The following is a 12,218-nucleotide window of genomic DNA, read 5'->3' as shown; positions in this document are numbered from 1 at the left end:
GAATAGTTGGATATGTTGCTAAATATTTTACATTTAAAAGTTCTCTCTAATGCAGCTTTTCTGGTCTTGACTTTTGCTGTGAAGGAAGGGGCCTCTTCATTCTGAAGCAGTCAGAGGTCACTGGGGACCCCACATGCACTCAGCCTCCAGTCAATAGTGCCCTCAGCCCTAATGTGTTTTACTCTACCTCAGGACCTGACCCCACTTGTCTGGCCTCACAAATCACCATCAGCCTTTCTCCCCTCTTCCCATCTTTCTGGGTTTTATCTGTCAGTTCCCAGTTTTGATCCGGCTTGATTCACTGTAGGGTTACTTAGAAGGTGATAATCTTGGGGGTAAATTTAGGAAGACCAACAGATTTGTGCACAACTGCTAGACTTTGCTGTAGGGAATTTTTCTTTTTGGCAATGAAAGCTGGGGGTTTATACTGCACTATCCTCTTTAAAAAGAATGGGATGACTTGGTGTGTGGGGCTTATGTCTTGGACCTTCCAGCTGAATGATGATCAGAAGTTATATTTACATGTAAATTAAAGTCTGTCCTCTGTGAACATTCCAGTTGCCACCGCCTCTGAACTTCTCATCTATTTATCATTTGTGTGCACTGTGAGCACAGTGGGAGTTAGATACATGTTTACTGTCACAATGCTGCTTTTAAATTGGGCTCTGTAAATTGGCTGGAGATGCTTGCTTTTGTTTTGGGAGTCTCCAGACATGGTGGTTGGTGGCATTCTTGTGTGACTTGTGCACTTTGGTTTTTCAGGCAACAGCATGGGGTTCAGATGAAGACACCAGGAGGTCCTGTCAAAGTAAAGGGAAAACAGAGGTAAGTTTTGCTTTGTTACAATGATGTTATGGGTAAATATATTTGCAACATGTGAAATCCACACAGAGAATGTCTGACACCAGTTTGAGCTTGCAAATTTTCAGCAGTTTAGCTCTACTGCCACATGGGTATGAGCACCACCAAGCAAGCCACTTCAAAGGCCCCTTGTTCAAGTTATTACACTTGCTCTGCATGAAATTTAAAGGTGATTTCACTGCTGGAGAGGACACAATTTGTGACACATCAGGGAGCGGAGTGGTGGCAAGCCAGGGGTAGCATCCTGCAGAGGGGTGTGAGGCCAGGCAGGCTGGCTTAGCCCAGGTCCTCAGCAATGAGCCACTGGCATTCAGCCACGTGGGATTCAATGTTTGCCTGCAGCTGGAGTTTGTAGCTGTATAATTCCCTGGAAGGTGAGAATTGAATCTGCTCACACACTGCAATCTGTTCAGGTTGAGCTGCTTGGGAGGCAGGTGCACTCTGTTAAACTGCACTTTAAAGTAGGAATTGCTTGAACTTGCTCATGCTGTCCCAGAAGTTCAGAGTTTCAGGCATTTCTGATCCAGCCATGGGACCTTTCCACCCTTCTTCTGAGAAGCTAAAATGAAGGCATCTATATAAAAGCATGATTTTTTTTGATTTTTCAAATGTGATATTCGTGTACTTCAGAAATCTTCAGTCCTTAACTGAGAGGGTGTCCATTGTCTTTAGTAAAACACTGCAAAGAGCTTTCAGTCCAAACCAGGGGAGCTGGGCAAAAGATGAGACAGAATAAGTACAATCTTTGCTTAGACACAGACAATCAAGCACAGAGTGATTGTGTGGCTAGCCCAAAATGCTGGAATCTGCCACATTCCAGTTTGCTGCTTTAAACACAGGATTATCTCATCTTCCATTGACAATATTATTTTTATATAATGAAATTCATGTGATTACTGTATAAAATTGTATGTACACACACAAAAAAAAAGCTAGCTTGAGTTTTGCCAGATAGGCAGCAATTTTCTTCATGTAGCTGCGGAGAACAGGACTATGAGTATCCTTGAACATCTGTTAGTGTTTCAAGTAGAAACTACATGATGCAGGAAATCAGCATGGAGACAAAATGGGTTGGGATAGACAAACACCAAACACAGACAGGCAGCAATGAGAAGAAGTAGGACAAAACACCAAAATTCAAGACATGAGGAATTTTTGAATTTGTGGTATTTGTACTTTAGATGTGCAAAGAAAGGGTTTCCTCTTTTCTTTCATTGTAAAGTCTGTGAGATTTAAGTTGTGTCCTGTTGTTCATGAAGAATTTGTATTTATAACCTAGAAATATTTCGTCAACCACTGGATAAAGCCATACATGTGACTGAACAAAGTCTAGGGTAATTTCAATCTCTCTTTGTTACTGTTATGTCAAAAGTAAGCAACAGTCACTGCTTCCTTCTCACACTGCAAAGGGTTTGCAAAAAAATGTCATGAGCATAATGCTCTGAGCAGCTGAGCTTATGCTGATTGTGACACAGAGTTTGAAATCATTTGGTGGGTGCAGTGCTCATGAGTGAAGTTTGGAGGAGTGGAGGTATTCAAGCAGACTGTTAGGCACTTCTTGACATACAATTAGTGGCAAACAAAGGTGTTGACTAGGACTCTGACAAGAAGACAGGAAGCTACAAAGGCAGAAGGATTCTGTAGTAGCTAAGTAAACACTGATCTCCCAGGTCTGTATCTACACTACCCTGTGAGTCCACAGCTGAGTCCCCTATACATTCATTGTTAGTTCTACAGCAGAGAAATGACTCAGCACCAGCTCAAAAAGACCAAGTTCAGTCTAGGCAGCTGATGAAGCTCAACTCCAGCAAAGTCCAGATCTGACCCAGGATCTCTGCCCTTGGCTGGGTAAACGCAGCACGTGAGGGCAGCATCATTGTGAACACTTCTGATTCTGCTGTGCAATGGTGGTACAAGGTGCAGACATGTGTCTGCCTCAAAGTTGACTAATGGCAGGTTTCTACAGCACAGATGATTTGATGATAAACGTGTTATGGATTGTTAGACACTTAGATATGTGGTGATAGAGGCTAGAAATAAGGAGAACCTTTGGATCTTACATTAATTCACAGTGTAATTGCCTAGGTTATATGGCTGGTACATTTTTCTTGCCCATTTAATAATGTATGTAGTTTAGGTGAAGCTTTCAAAACTGGCTCATGTATTAAAACGCCTCTTTTATTGTGCCTGTTAAGTATGAGATGATAAGATTGTTCCTGCTGCTTAGAAACTCTCTTCCTAAAATGCACAGAGCTGTACCCTAAGAAAAATAAGAAGCAGAAGAACAAAAGCCACAAAATGCATATCACAGAAGTGTAATTATTATGATATTATTATCACTTTCCTTTTGAGTACCTATTGTCTAGAGGAGAGGCAGATGAAAAATCTGGATCTTAGATAAAAGGTGAGAAGGTCCTTTTTTCCTGACACCTCTGGCCATGAATTTCACTTGCTTATTCCTAAACTGAGCTCAGTGCCTGTGTCTGTCTGCTGTACCTTTTTGAAAAAGATGGAAAGTTTTGCTCTGAGGGCCTGAAGCAAATGTGCTTCCTGTGCTTTACTGGATTGTTCTAATGGCAGATTACCTTCCCTGGTAACATGTACTTTATTTTTTATTTGGATATAGCTTCAGTTTTGAGTGAGTGGACTTCATTTTGCCCTTCTCTGCTAGATTAAAGAGCCCTTTAGTTATCAGTATTTATTTTTTACGGAGACACTTATATGCTCTTTTCAATGCAGTACTTTGGTTTTTTCATAAAGTAAAAGATTAATTCTGCAAGCGTTTCTCTATGTCATTTTTCTACTGCCCTTGAATACTTTTTGTCTGTTTTCTGCATACTCCAATTTTTCACCTGTATTCCCTTGCAATCTCTCTAATGCCTAAGTGTGATTAAAACAGCCTCCACCCTCCTCAGTTCATATACATGGCAGTTTTGTAGCTCCTCTGCCTGAATCCTTTCGCAGTTACTAGTCTTGGGATGAAATCTCCATGTTTATACATAAAGCCCTTTTGTTGTTCTGTCTTTAATGCACAGTATCTTTATAAAATGGGACATTGGTCTCACTGATAGTCGCAGCTTTTGCCATCTTTAGGTTAAATTATTGTTAAGAAAAATGTTGATACTGAGCCTGGTAGCACCCCAGCTGGGGCTCCACTAGGACAGAAAGTTTATGAGTGATTTCACTTTGAGGATTTTTTTAATCACAGTAATTTATCAGACTTTAATCACTTAATGTATAAGTTCCTGAACCTGATTTTAAAATTAACTCTCTGCAATATATCATGCAGTATGAAAACAAACACCTCAGAAAAGTCTCTTTCATTGAAGTTATTTTTATCAACTAAAACTTGTGGTTTCCTCAAAGAAGTGTACATGCTTTGCTTGCCATGTCTCTGAAGAGCCATGCTGGCTTCCACAAGTAATCATTCTTTTTTCTTTTTGTAGCATTTATAAAGTGTAGCATGATCAATATCTTTAAACTGTCCCCTGGAAAACATCCACATTACTGAGACAGTGCAGAGAACAAAGTCAGTGTTATGTTGCCTTTCTTTGTGTCTTCCAAATGAAATCATCCAGAGGTTGTAGTTAAAATGAATGATGGATAGAGCAGAAGGGGAAGAGATGTATTTAATTTCATTAGGAGTTGCTCAGTTCCTCGTTTGTAATTGGTTTGCCTCTGCATAACAGTTTGCCATCCACCACATCTAAGGAATTTTGCCTAACATGGAAAATTGTCGTTTTTCAAGATTAAAACTTTGGTCTTTCTTTTGTCTAAGCACCAAATTAGTTGTTAATGTTCCGAAAGCAGCACACCATCATTTTAAACTGTGTAAAGAAAACACTTGTGAAAATGACAGTGAAAAATGGCAGCTCTTACGTTCTGCCCTAAGAGCTTTGTGTAGCCAGGAGGAAGATGATGCACTAATAACACTTCTGGAGCAAGAAAGAAATGAGATTAATATCTGATAGTCGTCCATCTGGGTTGTCCCACTGCACTGCCAGTATAGCTTCTTCCCTCTTTTTGTGTGGTGTCCTGTTGCTGTGGGCGCACAAGGTTACAGGGAAATCCTACCCAAGGCTTCAGCCCAGTGGAATGGGATTGGTGCACAGAAATTGCTGAGCTAAAGGAGGCTTGAGCTATTTCAGGCCTTCCAGTGGCTATGTGTCACATAGAGGATGCTTATCTGCTTATCTGGTGGAACTGGGAAACTCCACACCATTTAAGAATAATAGACATCCAGGTAGGAGAGGCACCATAGAAATCCCCAGGGAAACAGAAATAGCTGGGAGGCCATCAGCTATTTTTATCCCCTTTGTAACTGTTCCTAGAGACCTGAACCTACATTCCTGTTACTTCTGCTAAGCTATCAATGCAGAATCAGCCCCCAAATAAATTTGATTAGGAAATCTATTAAAGAACATTTGGCTAAAAAAATCATTAGCAATTCTCTTTGCTATCTGTTCCACTCAGAGGAGAGGGGTAGTTTGTCTGGGGCCTTGGCTTAAACTGAGTAGCAGACTTGCTTGTCCAAAGAAGTAAATACAGATACCTGAGAGTGTACCAATAGCAGGGCTCAAGAACCAAGTTAGGTCTTGATTATTTTTTAATAAATCGGGATAAACTGCAGCAGATAAATTAAATGTTTGCTGCACTCTAAAATGTCACAGAAGGGGTAACTTGGAGTTCTGCTGGCTGATTCTCTGAACTCCAGGTTGTGCTCCAGGAGTCTGTGTTTCTCTACTGAGCATGGCAGACTGTCTGCAACAGCTATTTTTCTCATATAGTGTATAACTGTAAAACCTATCAGTATGTGATGAAATAGTGTTAACAAATAATTTAAAAGGAGATCTCTGACAACAGGGCTTGGGTAGTTTATTTAAACTAGAAAGCCATTAAAGTAGTGCCTATATATAGCTATGCTTACAAAGAAAAATTCATCTGTACAATGAGATTAGGATTTATAACATTTTAGAACTCTGGTGTTAAGAGGTGACAGAATAAACAACTAAGAAGCATCTACAGCTGGTTTATTTGCAGCAGTCTGAAACTTTTTGAGTTTTACCTCAAATGGAAGCTGCAGGAGGTCAGCCCCTCCATTGCTGATCTGTCCACATGAATGAAGGCAGTAACAGGACACCACTCTTGCTTCTCAGGTTTGAATTGTGCTCGCAAAACAACCTGATGTCTCTGTGAGCTAGAAAGAGACCTGGTCCTGTCCACAGTCATGGACATACAGCATTCACAGACAGTACATGAATAGTAATTCTAAATGCTACAAAAAATAAATAAATGAAAGTAAGGCTTAAGCTGAGGAGGTGACATGAAGGGGCTTCAGTGCAGTTTGTTCTGACTCTGAAATCCTGTGGCCTGTAGTGTTGAGCATTAGCAGTCATGACCTCTTCCTTTCTAGGCAGACAAGGGTCATTAGACTGGAGAAAAGTGATACCTTCTAAATTTATGGCCCTGTCTCAATAAAGGAATGAGTACCAGGTAATTTTGGGGAAGGAGCAAGAACCTCAAAGTGTGTAACCTGCAATTCATAGGAAAATCAGAAATATGCTTAATTCTTTGGCAGTGAGCCACAGGTTTTTATCAGCTCTACCATATATTTAATAATAATCCTAACTAATATAACTAAGTTATTCTTATTAACCATATAAATATGCAGTCTTCCCCCTTTATTTAAAACCTTAATCTCTTGATCCCTGTAATATCTTCTGGTGATGAGATTTGCAGACTGATCATACACAGATTTAACTGTCTGCTCCATAATGTGAGAGCAGGATCCAAATATTGTCTTGTCTGGACAGAGGTGGGTTCAAACTTGCCAAATTTTCTGCTTATATTACAGCCCATCTGATTTTTGCTTCCTGTGTGCCTAGAGTTTTCCAGCCACATGGAAGAAACTGCATTAAATAGTTCCTACTTTCTGTAGGGGTTTGTGAGATCATTTTACTAACCAGTTGCCTCAGCTATGACTTGCTGCAGAGAGCACTGTATTGAATGACTTTTCAGAGCAAATCCAGGCTGGTTTAAAGAACACAGAGAGGAGGCTGTTCCTTGCTATTTATTTTGAGAATGGGGTAGTAAGAAGATCTAATTAAATTTCCCAGACACTGTCTTGAGAAAAATCCTGCAGGCTGGAGCATTTCAATGGTTTTGTTTCTTTGCTTTTGTTGGAGGCTTCATAGACTGATGTGTCTGGCCATGGGTACAGCAATAAGAACCACGAGGTGAGCACTGTATTCTGCTCTGGGCCAGGCAGGTTGGAGAGATGTGGTCTGGTAGTTGGAACTTTGTGTGTGTCCTCTAACACAGTGTGTCACCACAGAGAGGTTAGCACTTGCATTGTTTCCATTCCCCCAGCTGACAGAGCAGGGCAGACAATGTGCATCTGCCTCAGAACATTACTTTAAGTGTCTAAATTGCTTTGAGAGCAGTGCATGAAATGAGCATATTATCACTGCTCTTCCTCCAGGAGCATGCAGTGCTGCTACCATGGTCAGTCAGTCAGGTCTAGGGAAAATATCAGCTCACTTAACTCATAGGAACAACTACAGGTGGACATGGCCTACACCTAGCAGCATTATTTTTAAGCAGTAAAAATGGATTAAAATGTGCAACAGATTAATCATTGCCAGTAGTCTGCAGCCTATGACCTTCCACAGAAATTCTTTTTGTGTGCTATCTTCTCAGCTGGGATGATTTTACAGAAATTGAAGTTTGTTAATCTGTAATTCAGCTGTGCAAATAAAGGGAATTCTTCAAATTAAGATTTTATATTTTTGCTGGGCAGGGCTTTAGTTAGGAATACATTGTAGTACCTAGGCAGGAAAGGGTCCAACAACATAGCTGGTCTTAGCTGTTCTGGGTCAGAAGCTCTGCTCAGACCTTGCACAAAGCAGAAAATGGTGGCAGTGGAGGGGGAGCAGGTGGGTACTCTCTTGTGTGAAATTTGAGTACAGAACTGCATTCTAGATGGCAAATCAATCATATTCTGAAAACAACACTCTGTTGGGAGATGACCTAATACTTTTTTTAACAGCATTCATTCGAGAATTTTTAGTACTTTGCAGTCAAATATATAGTGATCCTAAAATTATGTGGGATTGAATAACTGTACTCTACAGAAAGAGGAATTACTTAACCCAGTCATGAACTGCAGACATCTCTAGGGCAGGAAGGAACTGACAGGGCTCCCAGCACCATGCAGCAATGACAAGAGAGGGCAGAGAGGATGGCAAGCCCTTTGTCTTGTTAAAGGAAGCAATGAGACCACTGTTCTCAACACAGCAGGCAGGACAGTGCTTCTTAAGGCCCTGCTTGATAGACTGATGCACAGTCACCATGACTGATCTGCTTCTGAAATAAAAAGAGTTGACTCAGCTATGAATCTAAGCTCTCATTTTTGGGTGCTGGGCATTGGGTATCTGATTCCTGCTGCCTCTCAAGACTGGCAGCATGTGCCTTGTGGCACTCAGTAGCCTCTTTCCAGACTGGGCAAGTGCTCCTGGGCTGGCTCTGGAGTGGAGTCTGTGTCATTCAAAAGCAAGGATCACATATCACGTCCATGCAATTTCCATCTGTGGGTAGCACTGGCAGGTTTCCTGTTGGATCTTTTCTGCACAGCAAATGAAACAAGATATTGTGTAATCCAGCTAAGCGAGCCCCTTCCCTTCCAGATGATAGGGGGTGTTTTTACACTGCTGATTCTTGCAAATGAAGTCTTCAGGGGAATTATCAACATTCCCAACATGGGAGCTTGCTGTATGATTGCTGCTAACAGGAGGGAGAAGTGGTGTCTGCAGCTGTAGGCTCAACTTAGTGGCAAATGATCATCTATTGGAGGGAAGAAAGCAAAGCAGCCCGGGTAACCCAGCTGAGGTTGCTATTTTTCAACAAGTTTTCTTTTCTGTTTATGGTATAACATAATAGACTTTCTTCCCTTGGAGCCCAGTGGGTGCCAGTCATTGCTCATATCCTCTCCTCTGAGGTGGCCCAGGGCCCGGGGCAGGCAGGCTGGTGCACATGGCTCATTGGGCTCTTTGGGTGATCCTTGGGGCAGGTGGTGTTGCCCATTGCTCATTGGGCTCTTTGGGTGATCCTTGGGGCAGGTGGCTCTGCAGCCTCTTGCACTGCCTCTGGGAATTGCATACTAGTCTCTTGCCTCCCTTTTCCTGTGTGTAATGTTGGAAAGTTCCTGCCCTGTGTGGCCTCCTCCACTACCGCAACTTCACTGCAGGAGATGCTCAGTTAGCCTGATTTGCACTGCACGGGTCTGTGGGGAGCAAGAGAGACCATGGCTCTCTCTAGCAACATGAGGGTGATTTTCTGAACAAAAAAGCAACTGCAGCCTTGTGCTGCCACCCCCACAGCAGGACCCCCACACCTTTGGGGACTGGTATGTGGAGGGAGTTGCCTACTGGTACCAGCAAGTGGTTGAGCAACTGAGACTGGGAACTTGCTATTTCTCACTGGCCTGGCCTGAAAGAGAAACTCCTTCTACCATGGAAAATCCTGAGTACACAATCCTCTGGGAGGCGGGAAGTAACAGCCTGTTCAAGCACAAGATTGTCTGACCAGTCTGGTCTATTAAAGAGAAGTTCCTGCAGTTATCCTGCTGGCACTGGTTTGAATTATAGTGCAGACAGACCTGCTGTCCTTCACTGGTGAAGTTGATGTCTGGGTAATGTTTTCAAAGCTGCAGCACTACTGGGAAAATAGGTCAGAAGTATTATTGTGGAAAGAGGGAAAATTTCTCCTCCACTCTAAGCAGAGCACAGAAAGAGGCACTTGTAGCTATGACAAAATTGACCTGATGGCTAGCATCCTACCCCAGGACTGGCAGGGCTATGGTTAGAGAAAAAACCAGCAAATTGGGCTTGCTCTCCTAGACTGCTGGCTCCCTACAGCTGTGCACTGCTTGAGGCAACAAACCTCAGCCCAAGTTAGAGCTAAGGAAGGTGCATTCCTGCTGCAATACAGGTATTTTTAATGTAATAACATTTTCAAAAATCCTTTGTCTCTGTCTCATGTCCCTGTAGGAAGAGTGCCAGAATTATGTCCGAGTGCTGATTGTTTATGGCAAGAAGGTTTTCACCTGTGGTACCAATGCCTTTTCACCAGTGTGTTCCAGTCGACAGGTCTGTTCTGCCTCTTTTACATTGATAGAGAGGGTTGGATACATGCTCTGGGGAAGGACAGTCATTTGGCAGGCTGTCATGGCTGCACAAAATATGTTCTAAATGTAGCTGACTGAAATTATGTTGGTTTTCTTCTTTGGGCTGCTTTGGGGCAATGACTGTGTCTGCAGCTGGGGAACAAAAAGTTCATGTTATGGGTGAGTTTGGTCTGGAGAAAGTGCTGCTCAGGTAAACCTTGGGTATGGCACTGAAAATGGGAAATATAGACAAGCTTAGCTCTGAGTACCTCCTGAGCTAAACACTTTAAAGTTTCTTTAAAATAAATAGTAAAACTCCCTTTGGGTTCAAGGGAGGCAGGAGCAGGTCCAGAAAAATGTTTGTATGTTTTTTTAAGGCCAGTATGTATTCAGGAGGTCTACAGAAGATTGAAAACCTGCACTTGCACGAGGAGCACCTGATTACACCAAGGGGGTTTGGGCTTTATTGACTGGAGAATAAACCTTTGTACAAAGCAATAGGATCAGTGAGGCTCAGACACAACTTCTTACATTGGCAAATGTTGGCTGTAAAGAACAATTTTCAGCCATCACTAAGATTACATTCTCCTAGCTACCTGATTTTTAAAAATCAGGGATTTGCTCATAGGTACTCATGGGCAAACCAAATTCTTTGTACCATTAAGAAAGTCAGATGCTCTTTAAATTTTCTTCCCTCTCCTTTTAAATACAGGTAGGAAATCTCAGCAAAATCATTGACAGAATTAATGGAGTGGCTCGGTGCCCGTACGACCCTCGGCATAACTCGACAGCTGTGATTACATCACGGGGAGAACTCTATGCTGCAACTGTGATTGATTTTTCTGGACGGGATCCTGCTATTTACCGCAGCCTTGGAAATGTTCCCCCACTTAGGACCGCACAATACAACTCCAAATGGCTCAATGGTAAAGTCATGTGGGTCACATCTGAGCAAGAGATGTATTAAAGTCAGCTTGACAGGCTTGTAAATCTTTCTCTCTCTTTCCATATTGAGATCCAGAGTTATGATGGGGAAGGGCTTCCGGAGCAATAATCAATGCAGCTTAGAAGACATTTAAAAAGAGCCTGGAATTATTTCAGAAAAGTTGATTTAGAATATAGAAACTGGGTCTTATAGGCTACTTAACATATATACGGGTCTCTGTCTTGTGAGATGGCCAAATACATCATTTTAACAAGAAAACCACCCAAAGATTTGAAGATCAAAATCAACTTAAAGCATGGCATTGTTGACCCAGTTCTGCAGAGTGATAGGCACTCTTTACTTCCCCTGACTCAGCTGAAGTTGCCTGGCTTCAGTGCCAGTGCAAGATCACTCCAAAAATGAGAAATTTCACAGCACGTTATGTTCCATATGAGTCCATGCTGATGTGGATTTATAGTTATTAAAAGCAGCTCATACCCCAGTGTGATAATACCCTGCATCAAGCAAGCTATAGAATTTCAACCAGCATCCCCTGCACTGAGTCCATACCTTCCAATTGGGGCAAAGCATTCTAGTCTGAGCAGACTGTAGTGATGGAGACCCCAGTATTCCCCCTATCTCCTTTTACTCAGGTAATATGACCAGATATTTCAAATATTTCTATTAGATTTCAGGGCCTTTCAATTCAAGATAAGAGCAGTGGGACTGTGCACTCTCTGGAGCTTAAGAAGATTGAGCTAGGCTTCTGCAGGCATCCTGAAGTCAGTATGGAGATATGGAGTGCAAGGGAAAGGATGTCATCAGGAAAGACAGTGAATTAGGAACAAGAAGCATCATAGCCCATATACACTCACTGGAAACATGTTCCTGTTGTCTGTGCATGAATGCAAGATTCAGAAGGAAGCCACATTGGAACATGGGAGCTTAAGGAAGACAAACAGTAACTGAAGTTCTCGTATGTGACTGGAAAAACTCATGTGACTCTTGGATTTATAACCTTGTGCAGCATTGGTGACATTGGAGTAACTTTATCCTGTTCTGGCCACTTTTCAACAAGAAACAGAAAAGCTGAAGGTGATTCAGAGAAGAGCCATTCAGTGATTTGAAACTGGGAAAGCCTGCCTCACAGCGAGAGCCTTAAGGAGCTCAATTTATTTATCTTTCTGAAAAGGAGATAAAAGGTGTTTTGTTCATGATATGGAAGTACTTACATGAAGAGAAGATTTTGAAAAGGATAAAGTTCTTTAG

General features: G+C 42.0%; 1 protein-coding gene across 1 annotated transcript in view; it reads left to right on the top strand.

Annotated features, from left to right (window-relative positions):
- SEMA5B (semaphorin 5B) overlaps positions 1-12,218 on the top strand; it is a 197,772-nt gene that overhangs the window by 122,149 nt on the left and 63,405 nt on the right. The window contains exons 7-9 of the mRNA XM_058027940.1: positions 763-825; positions 9,909-10,007; positions 10,737-10,950. Coding sequence (XP_057883923.1) covers positions 763-825; positions 9,909-10,007; positions 10,737-10,950 — 376 coding nt within the window. The remainder of the gene's footprint in view (positions 1-762; positions 826-9,908; positions 10,008-10,736; positions 10,951-12,218) is intronic.

Source organism: Melospiza georgiana, chromosome 7, assembly GCF_028018845.1.
Source record: "Melospiza georgiana isolate bMelGeo1 chromosome 7, bMelGeo1.pri, whole genome shotgun sequence".
Lineage (NCBI taxonomy): Eukaryota > Metazoa > Chordata > Aves > Passeriformes > Passerellidae > Melospiza > Melospiza georgiana.
Note: the sequence above shows the minus strand (reverse complement) of the source record. Positions and strands in the feature narration are given on the sequence as shown.